The 18,681-nt window shown below is 44.8% G+C and overlaps 1 protein-coding gene across 3 annotated transcripts in view; it reads left to right on the top strand.

The window, feature by feature from the left end:
* Positions 1–18,681, top strand: part of CAMK1D (calcium/calmodulin dependent protein kinase ID) — a 408,921-nt gene that overhangs the window by 356,416 nt on the left and 33,824 nt on the right. For all 3 annotated transcript variants that reach the window (XM_088844185.1, XM_055427668.2, XM_055427673.2), the window contains one exon: positions 14,612–14,687. In XM_088844185.1, coding sequence (XP_088700311.1) covers positions 14,612–14,687 — 76 coding nt within the window. The remainder of the gene's footprint in view (positions 1–14,611; positions 14,688–18,681) is intronic.

Below are 18,681 nucleotides of genomic sequence, written 5' to 3'. Positions count from 1 at the left end.
TGGTCATTTTCTCCCAGAGAGCTGGGGTATTATTTGTTGTTCACGTAAATTTTAGTACACGTCTCTGAGAGTTACATCATTGTTCTCACCCTCTCAGAGTGTTAGCGTTGAAACAGGATTTTCTATAACTGATAAATTGTCACACAGATGACTGAGTGGAAGGTCCAGATAAGAACGTCCTCTTTGCTTCTCTTTCAGCAGCTGCTCAGTGACAACCAACAGCAACTGTTTCATCCCACTGGGCGCTGCACCCAGACCCCACTTGTCAGAGAACACAGCCCCCACCCCGCACTGGGGAGAGTTATAGGGCAAGACTTTTAGCCTTGACAGTGAATATGGGTGAGGGCAAAAGGTCATGAGCAGAACACACGGAAAGGGAATGCAGCCCTGCCCTGGAAGAGTCCCCGCCCCACTAAATCCCTCTTAAAACTGTGAAGCAGTCTCCATCCTCTGGAATTCCTTCACAGCTCCTCTCTCAATACTTGAATCCTGGGATGGAATTTCATGGTTTCTGAACTGATACCATGTTGCGGTGATAGAGTGGAAAGAAGCTCTGCCACGTTTTGGAATTTACTCTTTTTTTTTTTCCTTTGAATGATTATAGACCAAAACATTGAAATGAGTGTAACAGTCTTCTTCGTGTTGAAGTATAGCTCATCAGATTTCAGAAGCGAGGAGGGCCTCAGTGCAAAGGAGCCATCTGGCTGTGGTCACAAACCCCTTAGGGCACAGGCAGAATCTTGGGACCACCTGCAGGGAACACGGGCGGGGTTATCCATGCCACACTGCTCTGAAATGCCTTAGTCAGAACATTTTTCTTCCTCTGTTGCACTGAGTTCCAGGTCTCTCCCACATTTGAAAACACCAGATACCAGCCACCCTCCCTGTTTTCCACTCCCTTCCCTTTCCTTCCCTGACTCCCACCAGCCACATTTTGGCTTTGGGAGCATTTGAATAGTAACCCAGCTCCAGTCAGACTGGTAATGAGAAACCAGGATGGCGCTTTAATGGGGACTCTTCATGCCTGTGGTAAAATTCAAGAAGCGACTAGGAAAATCCAAGTAAGCTGCTCGTCTGTGATGCATTTTTAGTGAATTACGACTGGAAGAGAGGATGAGAAAGAGCTAAGGAACCTATGACCAGCCCAATGAGAACAAGCTGTCCCAAGAACCCTCTGCTTCTCCTGACTTCTGCAACTGAAGACAAACCACCAGCAAGGAAGGATTCTGTATTTAAGCTGTTGTTTTTGTTTGCCAACAATCCAGATTGCAGTACTCTAAATCTAGATGAAGCAACATTATACTCGCAGTAAAGCCCCTCAGTGAGGGTTTTTTCTTTCTTGAATACCCCTCCTGCTGAAAATTCTACTGGCAGGAAGCAGATCTGAGTAAACTCGTTCAGTACCGCCTCCTCTTTGTAATCAGCTCTCTCTGAGGCTGGATTCTCCTCTGATATATATGGCTGAATCTTATTTTCCATGATCTTTAGAGTTTTATTTACTGTCTCTGAACAGGTCGCTGCTGGGAAGAAATGTCCTCTTTCTCTCGCACTGTGTTTTTATTAACAATGTGTTGGTTTCAGGTGTACAGCAAAGCGGTTCAGTTATATATGTCTATGTATGCGTGCACGCTAAGTCAATTCATTCGTGTCCGACTCTTTGCGACCCCAAGGACTGTAGCCCACCAGGCTCCTCTGTCCATGGGATGCTCCAGGCAAGAATACTGGAATGGGTTGCCATTTCCTTCTCCAGGGGATCTTCCCCACCCAGGGATCGAACCCACATCTTTTGTGTCTCCTGCATTGGCAGGCAGGTTCTTTACCACTAGCACCACCTGGGAAAGCCCATCTGTATCTGCTGGTGCTGCTGCTGGTTAGTCACTTCAGTCGTGTCCGACTCTGTGGGACCATATGGACTGCAGCCTGCCAACCTCCTCTATCCATGAGATTCTCCAGCAAGAGGAGTAGAATAGGTTGTCATGCCCTCCTCCAGGAGATCTTCCTGACCCAGGGATTGAACCTGGGTCTCCTGCATTGCAGGCAAATTCTGTACCTCTGCGTTACCAAGGAAGCCCATCTGTATCTATATATTAATATGTACTCTTATTCAGATTCTTTCCCCTTATAGGTTATTAGAAGATATTGAGCCGAGTTCCCTGTGCTGTACAGTAGGTCCTTGCTAGTTGCCTATTTTATATATAGTGGTTTCTATCTCCCACTGTTTCAGTGAAGTCCTTCTTGCCACCTTGAAGACACACAAATGTCACTGACCCTTTGGAACTATATTGCAGTTTGGTTTAAGGCTCCATCCATTTATCCACCAGCAGAGTTGCTGTGACCCTTCTCACCACCTGTGGAGATTCCTCAGGGACAGGAAGACTTGGTTCAAGTGTCCTGGGACATACATCCGTAACATACAGTTGGCCATCTGGATCCACAGATTCAAAATTCTCAGATTCAACCAAATGCAGATCGAAAATATTTTTTAATTGTGAAAAAGCTCCAAAAAAGCAAAACTTGAATTTGCTGCTTATCCGCAATTATTTATACAGCCTTAACATTGTATAAGGTTTTACAGGTCATCTAGAGATGATTTGAAGTTTGCAAGAGGATGTTGTAAATAATATGCAAATACTGTGCCATTAATGTATGGGACTTGAGCAAGGTCAGCCACAGGGAACGACAGATGAACCTTAGACTAAGCCACAGACTGGCAAGTTGCCATCTGCCTGCCTGTCTGTCTGCTGATGTCATAGGCTACATAGTAGGTTGCATGTTTCAAGTTCATTTTCAAAAACAGAAGCTCACTCAAAGACAGGTAGAGGTGCCGCTGCTCTGAGGGTCCCTTCAGCTCTATCTCAGAAGTGGTGCAGGTGGCAGCAGCTTAACACATTCCAGAGAATTAAGCAGTGCACCCCAGTGTTCATAGTAGCACCATTTACAATAACAAGACAGGGGAGCAACCTCGATGTCCATCAACAGATGAATAAATGAAGATGTGGTGTGTGTATACATATGCATAATACACACACACAGTGGAGTACTACTCAGCCATAAAAAGAATGAAATAATGCCATTTGCAACAGCATGGATTGATGGGCTTAGAGCTTATCATACTGAGTGAAGTAAATCAGACAAAGGTAAATACCACCATATGATATCACTTAAGTGTGGAATCTAAACTATGACACAAAGTTACTTACAAAACAGACCCACTGCTGTAGAAAACAAACTTGTGGTTACCAAGGAGGAAGCTGTAGGGGAGGGATTAATTGTCAGTCTGGGATTCAGTTCAGTTCAGTTCAATCCCTCAGTCGTGCCCGACTCTTTGCGACCCCGTGAATCACAGCACGCCAGGCCTCCCTGTCCATCACCAACTCCCGGAGTTCACTCAAACTCATGTCCATTGAGTTGGTGATGCCATCCAGCCATCTCACTCTCTGTCGTCCCCGTCTCCTCCTGCCCCCAATCCCTGCCAGCATCAGAGTCTTTTCCAGTGAGTCAACTCGTCGCATGAGGTGGCCAAAGTATTGCAGTTTCAGCTTTAGCATCAGTCCTTCCAATGAACACCCAGGACTGATCTCCTTCAGAATGGACTGGTTGGATCTCCTTCAGTCCAAGGGACTCTCAAGAGTCTTCTCCAGCACCACAGTTCAAAAGCATAAATTCTTCGGCGATCAGCTTTCTTCACAGTCCAACTCTCACATCCATACATGACCACGGGAAAAACCATAGCCTTGACTAGACGGACCTTGGTTGGCAAAGTAATGTCTCTGGTTTTTAATATACTATCTGCTGCTGCTGCTGCTAAGTCGCTTCAGTCGTATCCGACTGTGTGCGACCCCATAGACGGCAGCCCACCAGGCTCCGCCGTCCCTGGGATTCTCCAGGCAAGAACACTGGAGTGGGTTGCCATTTCCTTCTCCAATGCATGAAAGTGAAAAGTGAAAGTGAAGTCGCTCAGTCGTGTCCGACTTGCGACCTCATGTTTGGTCATAACTTTCCTTCCAAGGAGTAAGCGTCTTTTAATTTCATGGCTGCAATCAGCATCCACAGTGATTTTGGAGCCCCAAAAAATAAAGTCTGACACTGTTTCCACTGTTTCCTCATCTATTTCCGATGAAGTGATGGGATCAGATGCCATGATCTTTGTTTTCTGAATGTTGAGCTTCAAGCCAACCTTTTCACTCTCCTCTTTCACTTTCATCAAGAGGCTTTTGAGTTCCTCTTCACTTTCGGCCATAAGGGTGGTGTCATCTGCATATCTGAGGTTATTGATATTTCTCCCAGCAATCTTGATTCCAGCTTGTGCTTCTTCCAGCCCAGCGTTCCTCATGTCAGATCCAAACTACTATATATAAAATAGATATACAACAAGGTCCTACTGTATAGCACAGGGGACTGTATTTAATATTCTGTAAGAAACCATAATGGAAAAGAATATGAAAAATTATATATATATATACACACTCACACACACATATATATAACTGAATCATTTTGCCATATACCAGAAACTAATACAACATTATAAATCAACTATATTTCAATAAAGGGAAACGTAGGGGGAAAAATTAGGATATATACATTTTTATAACCAGTCTTCCAGAATAATTTTCAGCTTTCTTTAAAAAAGAATTATAACTGAGGCCCGTGAAAGCAAAAACTGGTTAGAACTGGGCTTTGCACCCTTCTCCCTGCTTAAAGGATGAGGAGAGCTCAGGGCAATGGAGATAGAAAGCTTGATGACCCCTGGCCTGAAGGTAGGAGAAGGGGACTGTTGGGGAGGTGGGGGCCGGGGGAGAAAATGTGGGAGGAGCTCAGTCTGTCCTTCCCGCAGTAGACACAGAGCCATGAAGATGTCGTGCACAGCCGGAGTCCCTGGCCATCGCGTGGGTCTCTGATACCAGGACAGATAGTCCTTATGCTCACAGCACTGTCAGTCAGCCATGATGAACAGGCTGCTCCTGTTACTGGGTCTGGACCAAGAGGGGATGATGTAAATGTGCTGGTGATGAACTGACCCCAGGGATCCATAACTAGATGAACAAAGGGACCCCCTGGCTCCTGCCAGCTCTAAGACTCAAGCTCTCCCGACCTGCCCTTCCAGTCTCGTGTGAGCCTGGCTCAGTCCTGACTTTTGAGGTTTTGTATCAAAAGGGTGGAAATCTTCCTTTATGAATCATTTCCATTATGTTAAGCTAGAATCAAAGGAAAGTACTACATGATATCAGGAATCTATCCAGTCTTAATTCTAGGAAGTGATAAAGCCTACATTCTTTTTGCTCCCTTGATCTTACCAACTTCTCTTCCTTACATAATAACTACTAATTATACCCATAAGTTATGTGCTGCTTATTTCCTTTAAGCCTCATAACAGTCCTCAAAGTTGGGCTCTATTGATGTTACCATTTTACAGATGAGCAAAATGGAGGCTGAGAAAGATTAAGGGACTTACCATGTCCACACATGCAGTAAATGGTAGAGCCTAGGTTTCTTTCACTGAAAAGCCAACATACCCAGCTATTTAAAACTTCTTATATCCAGGCAACTAAAGTCATTTTTTGTTACAAGAACCTAAAACCTGGCAACCATTCCACATCCTTCAGACCTCTCCTACTCTTTTATCTCTACACCTATTACTTTTTTCTTAGAGTACAACATGAAGGCATATTCTTACAGCACCACTGGCCACAGCAATTTCTTTCCCCGGTTGTACCTTTCACTATCCATTTTCACCTTATTTTTCATTTGACTATTGGAGGTAATTTACTTTTTTCCTTGAATATTTTTAAGGCTTCCCTGGTGGCTCAGACAGTAAATAATCTGCCTGAAATGCAGGAGGCCTGGGTTCAATCCCTGGTCAGGAAGATCCCCTGGAGAAGGGAAATGGCAACCCACTCCAGTATTCTTGCCTGGAGAATCCCATGGACAGAAGAGTCTGGCAGGCTACAGTCCGTGGGGTCACAATGGAGTCAGACAGGACTGCGCAACTAACACTTTCTTTAGAGTAAGTTCAGTATCTTCCGAGATGGATTTCAAATGAGTCAAATTAAAAAATCCATACCACCTCTCAAACCTGCTATGATCTTGTCTGAGTACAATCATCATCCTTAGGAAGGTGGCTGAGGCTTGTGTGTAGCCTCAATGACTCAGAGAACAGGTGTGCCCTGGGGGCAGGGGCCAGCTATGCTGTGGTCACCTACAGAGCCAGTGCCTGAAGTGAGACGCAACCCCTTAAGCGATTGAATAAGGAGAAGCCCCACCACTGTGTTTCTGGACCACTGGCTCTTCTTTTCCAGCACTGAGGGCTGCTCCTGCCACCTTGGGCTGCCCCCTCCTGCCACTGCCCCTCTTCTCCCCAAGAAGTGGTCATCTTTGACGTACAGAGAGGAATGGTCCTCAGACATCCTTGGAGGAAAAAAATCACCTTGAACATGAACCTGGTAACATGGTGAGATCTCAGTCTCCCCTCTCTCTGCAGGGGCTGTTCGCAGCACATCCTTGGATGAAGGAAAAGGGAAAATTCCTTTTCTGTTTTATTAGAGCCTGAGGATTGATGACTGTGGCCCCCGCCCCCACAAGCCACTGTCCACGTTTCCAATTCCACTTGGTTAGACCTTTTTCTCTCTCTCTCTGATTCAGTAAGGAAAATGGGCAACTTAATTGTTTTAAAAACAACATGAAAGGTTTCTGGAATTCTTTTTATTTTTTTGTATTTTTGAAATCTCTGGAGTCCTTCCCTTTACCAGAAATCCTTGCTCTAAATCAATATAGAACAGCTCGGTTTATAGGAGATGTTTCCCACCAAGTGGAATTTTCCACAGTGGGTTGGTAGTGAGTCTCATAACAGTAAATTTAAATTATTGTCAGTTTGGAACCTACTGTTTCACTGGAGAGCGTGGGGTAAGCCTGGGGCTCAGAAGGCGGAACATCTGTCCACAGATCCTTCCAGGAGCTCGTGGGAGGCTCTGCCGAGGCTGTGTGGCTTACATGGAGATGACTTCTATTTACTGGTGTAAATTGAGCTGATGGGATACTGTTTCTAATGGGAATAGCCCCCCACCAAATCTGAATTAATAGCCCCCAAGATCTAACAGGAAGAAGGTTCTGAGAGATCACTTACTAGACTACCTTTTTTGTTGTTTAGCCCTTGAACTAGTTTTAATAATTCTGAAATCCCTTCAAGAAAAGCTTTTAAGAGGAGAGCAGGATAACTGACAAACACCCACTTTCAGAGAATTAGGGATAATTCTGCTTCTTTTCTCCCCCAAATTAATGTCAGAAATAATTTGCTTAAGGAAAGGTATTTAGCAATTGATCTTCTGGTCAAAGCTATGGTTTTTCCAGTAGTTATGTATGAATGTGAGAATTGAACCATAAAGAATGCTGAGCGCTGAAGAATTGATGCTTTTGAACTGTGGTGCTGAAGAAGACTCTTGAGAGTCCCTTAGTTTGCACAGAGTTCAAACCAATCAATTCTAAAGAAAATCAACACTGAATATTCATTGGAAGGACTGATGTTGAAGCTGAAACTCCAATGCTTTGGCCACATAATGTGAAGAGCTGACTCATTGGAAAAGACCCTGACGCTGGGAAAGATTGAAGGCAGGAAGAGAAGGGGATGACAGAGGATGAGATGGTTGGACGGCATCACTGACTCAATGGACTTGAATTTGAGAAGACTGCAGGAGATGGTGGTGAAGGACAGGGAAGCCTGCCGTGCTGCAGTCCATGGAGTCACAAAGGGTCAGACTCAACTTAGCAACTGAGCAACAATATAAGTAATATAGGGACTTGCGAAATGACAGTGGCTTGCAAGCCAAGATTTGTTTTCTTTTTATGTTTTTTGTTTTCTTTCCTTTTTTCTTTTTATGGTTCCTATGGCTACTCACTGAAAATATTTGAGGCAGCAGTGTTTATTTATGGCTTGTCTCTCTGGAGTTTTCTTTTTCGGTTGCACTGGCTCTTTGTTGCTGCACACAGGCTTTCTGTAGTTGTGGTGCTCAGGCTTCTCATTGCAGTGGCGTCTTCTTGCTGTGCGCAGGCTTAGTTGCTCCTCAGCATATGGAATCTTCCTGGACGGAATCTAACCCATGTCCCCTGCCTTGGCAGGTGGATCCTTATCCACTGTACCACCAGGGAAGTCCTGGGAAATATTTTTTTGTAGAAATAATGGCATGTGTGTATTGAGTGGACTGGATTCGGTTGTATCACCATTTGATGAATAATCAATATGTACTATGCCTGAAAATACAGTCTAGAGATGGCCTCCAGCAGCATGAAGTCTGGTGCTGACAGTGTGATTCACACAGCAGTAAAGGGATGGATCAGGTTCCGTAGGAGCCTGCTGGAGGCTAGTGGATTACAGGTCTGTGATGAATGGACCTGGGAACCCGACTGTCAGGTTCAACCCAAGTCACCCAGGTGGGGCTGCCGATACCCCACCCCTACTCTCTCCACCTCTGAAAGGCTGACTTCAGCCAAGCCTAAGATGCAGTCAGGAGGTTGGACCTGCCACCTATCTCGGATCTGTCCCTTTAGCACTTTGGGTGGGTGGACACCTCTACTGCAACTGATGACCACTGACTGCCCCAAGGTCTGGGTCTTAAAATGCACTGGAGGAACATGTGTGCCCTCCCCACTTGAGTCTTAAAAAAAAAAAAAATTAAGTTTTTGGTTTTTTTTTTTGGTTTGTTTTCGGCTGCACCATGTGGCATGCAAAATCTTAGTTCCCTGACCAGGGATGGAACCCACTGCATTAGAAGCATGGAATCCTAACCATTGGACTCATAGGGAATTCTCTCCACTTGCGTTTTTCTCTTCTGCTGTGTCTGTGCCTGGAAATCAAGCCCTTTCCTGCTCCACCTGGGGGCTGATGGCATCGCAGACAAGCCGCAGTGCCTCTCTATGACTGCTCCCTTTGTCAGTAGCTCCAATTAAGTTATTTCAATTCAAAGCCGCCCTCAGTTAGAAGGTGTGGGGGTGGCTAGAGTCATTGCCAACCTGCCACAACACGTGAATCGTGCTGGGTACAATTAGAAGAGAAAATTATTTCTGCTTGATGAAGAAGTTCTTAATCAGCAGCTCCTGCGGGTGCTGGGAATGAAATGGGATGGCGGTGGCACAGAGAACCCTCATCACTTCCTGACGCTCCAGGTGGACAGTGTTCCACACCATCTCCCTCAATTGTTGTTTGAAAGTTTGTAAGTTGGATGCTGTGACTTTTTAGAGTTACAGTGAATTCTTGCCAATGGTATAAGATTGATAACATAACATGAGGGAGTTTGGCTGATTCTCAGAATGAAAACTGGTCTTTTAAAAGATCAGAGGAAAAAAAAAGATCAGAGAAAAGGGATTCTCCCAGCACTGTATTTGAAAGGGACCAGGGGAGTGGTCCCTTTGAGACTCTTTGAGACCCCATGGACTATAGCCCGCCAGGCTCCTCTGTCCATGGAATTCTTTAAGCAAGAGCACAGTGGGTTGCCATTCCCTTCTCCAGGGGATCTTTCCAACCCAAGGATTGAACCTAGGTCTGCTGCATTTCAGGGAGATTCTTTACTGTCTGAGCCACAACGGTAGGAGGGGGAATGGTAGGAGGCCCAAAAACCAGAGGAGTAAAACCGGTTGACAGAACAGTAGAGCCAAGTGCAGAACATAGATGGAAACTAGGAGACAAAATATCCCCCCATGACCTCAGGGGTTCATCATGATTTGATCACCATGTCTGTTTGTCCAGAAGGTTTTGAATATTGCCTGAGAGTGTATTTTTTCCAAGAATTACTATGAGATGAAAAGTTGGCCATTTAAAGCTAGGTGGGCTTGTTCAAACCATGTCCGAAAGAACATTTGGTTCCAGGAAAACAGAATTTGGTTCTCAAGGGAAAACAGAATTTAAGCCATTCATGTGTGCACCACCGTGCAATTTTAAGAATATATTAAGTTGGTGAGAATTTTAATTCCAAACCAGTTTGCTTTGTCTTTTTTATCATGACATCGCATGATATCTGGCTTCACCCCCTGGATTTGGTTCAAGTGCAATGAAGAACTTCCCCAGAGGGCAAATGGTTCTGGTGCCAGTTGATTAAAAAGTATTTATGTTTTGCTGCAGTTGCTATAACCCAGATAAGACACAACATCAAAGAGAACAAGGCATGTTTGGTACAAATACATAGAAGTCCGCCCCCAGTGTGGATTCCTGTCATTTAGAACTTTTCCCTAACATCCTTGCATCTATGTCAGGTCTTTTAATAAAAAAGCATTAGTTGATGTTAAAAGTGTATTATTTAAACAGAAATCTCATATTTTTAAAAATTAGGTGTCACCTGTGGTTTCAAGAATCTAAACATCCCCAGAAACATCCATGTTCCAAGTTGCATAAAATTCAGCCAGTTGCTTTTCAAGTCTCAGAATTTGCCAGACTGCAGGCCAAGGGCTTGATAGGCAGGTGTCCCCAGGCATGTGGATTTCAAAAGGGAAACCGTGTTCTTTATTCCCTTGTTTGCCGAACAGTGGATGATGGCCAGTACTTTCTGTTTTCTAACAGATGATGTCTAGGAGGAGGATTTTTTTTTTTTTTTTTTTTAAGAATTCTTCCTCCCACATTCACAGAACTGAAAGACTGTGAGAATGGAGTGCTCAGGAGGAGAACGTAGAGGATTTCCTAGGAGTCCAGCGTGCTTTCCTGGGGCTGGGTCTCATCCTTTGGTATCGTGGGGTGTTTGAGCACCACTGTCGCGCCCCTGAAGAGCCCGACAGACCGCACGACACGGAAGCCAGGGCCTCCCTGCACCTGCTTGGAGCTCCTGACATCTGCTGTCAGCTTGGCAGGGAGGTGGAGCTGGATCAAGGCCTTCCCAGGTGGCACTAGTGGCGAAGAACCCGCCTGCCAAGGCAGGAGACGTGAGAGATACATGTTTGATCCCTGGGTCGGGAAGATACCCTGGAGAAGGGCATGGCAACCCACTCCATTATTCTTGCCTGGGGAATCCCGTGGACAGAGGAGCCTGGTGGGCTATGGTCTATAGGGTCACAAAGAGTCAAACATGACTGAAGCCACTTAGTATGCACGCGTGGACCTGGATCAGATGTTGCTCTGTGAGCCTTTTCTGCTTCTTTTAAACTTTCCATCAGCCCACAAAGATGGCCCTGGAGGCTCAAAAATAAGCTCCTTGCAGAAACAGCCCCCCTCCCACCACCTGTGCCCTTGTGGCCACTCAGACTGGAACATCAACGCTGAGACCGCCTACCTCCAAAATTAGTTTGCTGTGGGAAAAGGCTGCCTTTCATCCATTGCTGTAATAGAAGCATCTGAGAAACAGGCCCTGAGCAGTTCCGGAGAAAAGATGGCTGTTGCCAGCTCCCAGTTATCCAAGGGCTACTTCTCCGGGTTGTGGGTTCCCTAGCTTTGTAGTTGAAGGTGAATGTAGCAAAGATGTAGAAATGTGTTTATTTTGCTCTTGTTTAAAAAAAATTTTTTTTAAGTGATCAGAAGAATTGGGGCTGAAACCTAAAATTAGATTTGGGAGTTATCCATGGACTATATTTCTTACCATCATAAGCAGAAATATCCACAAGAGTTTGTGTCTTTCCCTCTTGCTCAGGAAGGTATCTGCAACAGGGTAAGAGAACTTCCCTGTTCGTTTTTCTGCAAAAGAGCTTTTCTTCCAGACTGAAGAAATGCTCACCTTCATAGTCAGTAGGTTCCAGTGGAAAGAGCAGGAATGGGATGAGATTGAATTGTGTTCAGTATCTCCTGAGCCATATCTCCTGGGTGTTGTCAGAAAAGGCACATCTCAGGGCTTTCCTGATGACTCAGTGCTCAAGAATCTGCCTGCCAGTCCAGGAGACACGGGTTTGATCCCTGGTCCAGGAGGATCCCGTATCGGGGTCCAGCCTCGATATGACCCAGGGTATCCTCGGGATGAACGGCGTCGGCGTCAGAGAGAGAGAGAGAGAAAGAGAGAGAGACAGGGGCTGACCATTCCTTGGTTTACGCTGGAAACCAATAAAACCCCAGCACGGGGCTTGCTCTGTTTATGTAGGCCGCAGGCGCCCTCTCGAATCACTGGAGGCACCCCACCAGGGCACCCCCTCGAGTGAGTCTTAGAAGCCCAGGCAGATAAGTAAACTCAGAGGGCCCAGCGCTCCAAGGATCTCAACCAGAAAAAGGAGAATAGAGAAAAGGATGGAAAAAGAGAAAGAACGACACGGGGAGACCAAGCTTCAGTGAGCAAGGCCCAAAACTTTATTTTCCAGTGTTGCTTTTATACCCTAAGTTATGCGCATGAGAAACAGAGAAAGGGAGGTATAGAGTCATGCCAAAATCGAGTGGGGTCAGCAGTCTTGACCCTTATCAGGATCAGGGCTTATTTTTGTGTGTCTTGTGATAAAAGTTTTAGGTGGTTTACATCCTCTTCTGGCCAGGGGGCCTGCTAACAGTTTATGGCCCTCTCTCCTGACAATAGGTTAGTTAGCAAGTAAAAGACTTTTCTTTTAAGGTGACTTTCCTAAAGTTAGGTGGTAGACACATAACAAAGTTACATTCCTATAAGGCACCGGTGTAGTGAGCTGCAAGAAAGGAATTTATTAACTTAAGATCTGATGTGGTTAAATCAAAGACTACTACTTATATTCTCTATATGTGATTAATATATTTCCAAGGATACAATAGATAGAGGAAACTTTGCAGCAAGCATTGATTCAACAATGAAATCTTTTTTAGTACTACTCTAATGATTTTAACTTCTTCAACAGATTCCTGTATTTTAGAATATTAGGCTTTCTGTCCTTGCATGGCTGGGAGGCTATAAACAGTCACACTCATAGTTGTAAGAGCCCGGACAAACTTGTCATGCAACTTAGAAAGCTATCAGAGGGGCTTGGATTGGAACACTCTTATTAAGCCGAGGAGAACTTTTAAACTACAGCTCTGAATTAATGTTTTCAGAGAAAGGTGGTTGGGGGGAAGCCCCTGTAAGTATTAGAGGACTTGGTAAGAGGCGTAAGATAGTAAAGCAGTCAGATTCCAGTTTTCTTTGGGGTAGATGCTCAGGTAAGTCCAGGGGGCTCCTCGAGTCCTGATTAGCCTTTGCCCGTCAGGCCTCTTCCCCAGTTACCTTTGCCATGGGTAGGATTTCCCTTGCTGGCTCCCGGCAATCCCGCATGCCACAGAGCAGCTAAGCCCATGCGCCACAACTACTGAGCCCACGTGCCACAACTGATTGAAGCCCACACACTCTAGAGCCCGTTCTCCATAGCAAGAGAAGCGACCGCAATGAGAAGCCCTTGCACCGTAACTAGAAAGTAGCCCCTACTCCCCGCAACTAGAGAAAAGCCTGAGCGGCAATGAAGGCCTAGCACAGTCAAGGATTAGTTAATTAATTAAAATAGAAAAGGCACATGTTCGAGGTTCATTTTCCTTACTGTTGAGGTGCAGAGTTGTTGGAAGAATTACAGTGGAGAACATTTACCGACAACCAGGATGAGATCCAGGCACTTAATTCAAGTATGGCAACCCACTCCGGTATTTTTACCTGGAGACTTTCATAGATAGAGGAGCCTGGTGGGCTACAGTCCGTGGGGTTGCAAAGAGTCGGCCATGACTGAGCAACTAAACACTTTAACTTAAGTTGGTGTAGAAGCCTCTTGGTAGCTGGATGCTATGGAAAAGTGCCCTGCTCTCTGAGGCCCCATACACCCCTACCTGTAACTTGGGGAGCAGGATAATGGTAACTAAGCTCCTCCCCACCAATACAGTTGTGGGGGGTTAATGCATCCCCAGCCCACAGAACACAGCTCAGCCTGTGACAAGTACTGTGTAACCTGGAACTATTTCTATTTCTCTACCTTCTTAAATTTTCTGCAGAGTCTGTCCTAGACACTTCAATCAGATGTGTTTGCATAAAAAGGAGGTTTTACTTGTGAAGAAGGTTTGCTTCCTTTTCTATGTTTGTTTACTCTTTGCACAAATACATACGGCAGACTGTGCTGAGTGCCAGACACCCAGTGGGTTGTTCAACGTTGGGCAGTAGCCACAGTCCAGGAACAGGAAATAATACAAAATAAACCAAGGCCCTGGACGGGCGAGTCTTGATGAATAGCGTGTTAGAACCAGGAAATGATATTAAGCAGCATTTTTCCTGTTTCACAGATGAGAAAATAAAATGGCACAAGTGACAGATAACCCATCCAAAACCTTAGAGAGCAGACTTGAGGCAGCACCCTGGAGACTTGTTTTGAGTCTAATCTTGATTCTAAGCTCCATGAAGGCAGGAGGAGGGGGCTTCACCTGCCTGTCCCCACAGCACCTAGAAAGACCCTCCACAGGGGCCAGAAATGCTTCCTTGAATTGATTTGAGGTGGAGTCACACCACAGGCCCCAGACTGGGCATTCCCTCCTCTCTGTCTGGTCTGAGCTTTAGAACACTGCGGATGTAAAATGTCTCCTGTGCAGTATGTGTTGATTGATTTACAACCTGCAGTTATACACAGACGTGAACGCTCCCCTTTTGTCCAGTTATAAAAGTCAACAAATATATCAGGCACCACCAGACCGCCTTATGTTCTTATCATTTAAATTGTCAGGCTGTGTCTCTCCTTTGTTGTCTCACAGCTCCTGAAGTCCTCGCCCAGAAGCCCTACAGCAAAGCCGTCGACTGCTGGTCCATCGGGGTGATTGCCTACATTTTGTAAGTATGACTTGCCACCTCAGCTTCTTTTTTTCTTTTTAAAAGGAATTGTAACAAAATATACATTTTATTTTGTACACAAAATTTACCATTTTAACCATTTGTAAGTGTGAGAGCTGGATGTAAAGAAAGCTGAGTGCCGAAGAACTGATGCTTTTGAATTGTGTTGTTGGAGAAGACTCTTGAGAGTCCCTTGGACTGCAAGGAGATCCAACCAATCCATTCTAAAGGAGATCAGCCCTGGGTGTTCATTGGAAGGACTGATGCTAAAGCTGAAACTCCAGTACTTTGGCCACCTCATGTGAAGAGCTGACTCATTGGAAAAAACCCTGATGCTAGGAAAGATTGAGGGCAGGAGGAGAAGGGGACAACAGAGGATGAGATGGTTGGATGGCATCACCAACTCAATGGACATGAGTTTGAGTAAACTCTGGGAGTTGGCGATGGACAGGGAAGCCTGGCGTGCTGCAGTCCATGGGGTCACAAAGAGTCAGACACGACTTAGCGACTGAACTAACTGAAGAGTACAATTCAGTGGCATCAAGTACATTCCCGGTATGGCACCACCATCACCACTATCCAAGATGAATAGAACTTTTTCATCTTCCCAAACAGAAACTCACTAAATATTAACTCCCATTCATTTCCCCCAGCTCCTGGCAACACCACTCTGCTTTCTGCTTCTATAAATGTGGCTTCTCTAGGTATCTCATGAAAAGGGGATCATAAAATGTTTGTCTTTTTTCTGTTTTTTTTACTTAGCATAATGTCCTCAGGGTTTATCCATGTTGTATATGTGTCAGAACTTCATTCTTTTTTTAGGCTGAATTATATTCTGTTGTGTATATATACTACATTTTTGTTTATCCATTCATCCATTGATGGACACTTGGGTTGTTTCTACCTTTTGGCTATTGTGAGTAATGCTGAATGTGGGTGTGATAATACCTGTTTGCATCCTGCTCTCGATGCTTTTGAGTGTATCCTCAGAAGTGAGATAGCTGAGTCACGTGGTAATTCTGTGTTTAACTACTGGAGGAGTTGTCATACTGTTTTCCAAAGCAACAGCACCATTTTACATTCCCAGCAGGGATGCACGAGTGTCCCATTTCTCTATATCCTTGCAATCACTTTTTTTCCATTTTTTGATAGTAGCCTTCCTAATAGGTGGAAAGGTGAAGTAGTATCTCACTGTGGGCTTGATTTGCATTTCCCTTACAGCTAGTGATGTTGAGCATCTTGCATGTACCACCTTGGCTTGAGGATACAAACCAGTATGAAAATATTAGGGCAAATCCAACAGAAATCACAGTTAAGAGGGACTTCCCTGGTGGTCCAGTGGTTAAGAATCTGCCTTGTAATGCAGGAGACACAGGTTCAATCCCTGGTCATGGAACTAAGATCCCACATGCCACGGAGCAACTAAGCCTGCAGCCAAAACTAGAGCACCTGTGTGCTGCAGCAAAGAGCCCACGTGCTGCAACTAAGACTAAATAAATATCATATATTAAAAAAAGAAATCACAGTAAGAAAAGTGTGATGAAAACCAAAATGGAGGCTTGGAATTCCTCATTTCTTCTCAGGTGACTTTATCTCTACAACCCGGGAAACGCCATGGTCATAGGCCTGTTGCACTTATTTTAGGATCCCCAATTTTGGGTTTCATAGTTACCTGTTGATTTGCTTAAGTTCACTGTAAAGTTATTTTTAAGTTACAATTTCTTTCTGTAGTGATGCTTTCAAACACTTACTGTGGAACGTACTTCCAGGGTAGGTTTAGGTCAGTGAGTCTTTAACTGATAGCGGATAAATTTCTTCTCCTTAACACCCTCAAGGAGAGGAGTGTTCTCTCACTGACAAAGCCCACCACACCCAAGAGGCTAAGAGAGACTGTGATAGGAGAAAGACTGGAAACACCCCTCTGTATTGGTTCTGTCTCATTATCTGGGAAGCAAATAGTCTTTCTACAGCATCCTTTCAACTGGCAAGTTTTGCAATTTAATGAGGATTTAGCTGACAGCTCTTGTAGATTCTTGGCCTTATCACAGGAGAATTTTATCCGTTATGATGTACTTGGATGTAGGGCTCCCACTTATGGAATTTAGGTAAAAGCCAGATTCATCTTAGCCTTTATATAAAGCTAACACATCGCACCTAGAGAATGCTTTCAATTCTGAGGCACGTTGGCCATCTTCTGCAGTAGTGTGATCCTTTTTGTGGAGGGAGGTGGGTTCCAGACCCTTTTGAGAATCTAATGAAAGTTGTGGATCCTCTTTCCTATAAACTCACACCCATACAATTTTGCATACTGTATTGGAGGGTCCTGGGTGAGCAGACACTAGCCATGGGCCTTATATTATTTCCCTGGCTCCCTAAACCCTCAACTAAAGCCCTTATCCTTGACCAGCTTGACTGTGAAAGATTTAGAGAAATGAGCGATAAGCCAGTCCTCTTCCCGCAAAGCACCAAAGCAGGTATCACCTAGAGAAGTCTTCCATGGGTCTAGGTGAAAAACTGGCCGTTTATCTGGCCTTCTGCTTATTTGTTTCATTACATCTGTTCTGAATCTTTAGCTGTTGCTCTGGTCTGCATTAGTGTCTATATATAATTATTTCCCTGAAGTCTTGGGTCTGGGGTACCATATATCAGAGTACCTAAGAGGAGGTGTGTACTGCGTTATTGGGATAAGCAGTTTAAAACCAAGCAGTGGTGCCTTAGCTCATACTGCTTTAACAGAATACCACAGACTGGGTGACATAACCAACTAACATTTATTTCTCACAGTTCTGGAGGCTGGAAGTCCAAGGTCAAGGTGCCAGCTGGTTTGGTTCTTGGTGAGAACCCTATTCCTGTCTTGGTGTGTGGATGGCCGCCATCTTGCTGAGTCCTTCCTCTCTTGCCGAGAGGGAGGGAAAGCTCTCTGGTATCTCTCCTTCTAAGGGCACTAATCCCATCAGGAGGGCCCCACTTTCATGACCTCATCTAAACGTAATTATCTCTCAAAGGCACTATCTCTAAATACCATCACGTTGAGGGGTAGGGTTTCAACATATGGCTTTGGGTTACACAATTTAGTCCACAGCAAATGGTTTGGTTGACCTCGGCTTAGTGAAAATATTAAAGCAGAATCCCCTTGATACATGGACATTTTAGGTCAGGCATGGCACACACTTTAGAATAACAGTGTCAAACCTTTGTATAACAGTGCAGTGTATCCTTGAGTGAAATCAGAGTTCTGCTAGTGAGGAGGAAGGCAAGAAATAGATTTGCAGTAGGTAATGCACTGTGTCTGCCATGGCGCATAAGTAGGAAAATATCAGAAGGCCAATATGGTTAGAGAATCAAGACAGGATATAAGCAAGAACCAGAGGAAGGGGAGACCTGAAAGAAAACTAACAGTTTTTTTCTTTTTTTTTTTTGGCCCCACTGTGTGGCATGTGGTATCTTAGTTCCCCAACCAGGGGTCAAACTTGCACCTTCTGCAGTGGAAGCACAGAGTCTTAACCACTCGGCCAGCAGGGAAGTCCCAAAAACTTAGATTTTAACCCAAGTTGTAGTGCGAAGTCAAAGAACAGTTGACCAGAGGTGTGACCTGATCTGATTTTCACTCTGCTCTCTACATGAACCCCACCAAATATTATATTGTATACTACAATGATTTTCATTTGAATATTATTCTGGCTACTCTTCAAACAAGGGATTAGACAGGGCAGAAGTGGAGAGCAAAGACGGTTCAGAGGCTTGGGTTAGCTGAGTGGTGATGATTGCTTCTGCCGTGGGGGCAGGGATGGAGGCGAAGTGGTAGATATCCTGTGGAGGTGAAGGATGACGGTGAAGAGATGCTTCAAGGATAAACCCAGCTTTGGGGCAGATGCTAGGAGAGTGATGTAGAAACAGTTTAGGGAGTAGGCGAGATTAGGAATTTCATTTTGGTCATGTTGAACTTGAGTCGCCTTTGAGGCACCCATTGACTACGGTAAGCACATGTGGAGTT

The sequence above is a fragment of the Moschus berezovskii genome, chromosome 15 (genome assembly GCF_049115385.1).
Source record: "Moschus berezovskii isolate FMDL1 chromosome 15, NW_MosBer_1.0, whole genome shotgun sequence".
NCBI classification, from domain to species: Eukaryota; Metazoa; Chordata; class Mammalia; order Artiodactyla; family Moschidae; genus Moschus; species Moschus berezovskii.
This window is presented reverse-complemented; position numbering and strand designations above follow the sequence as displayed.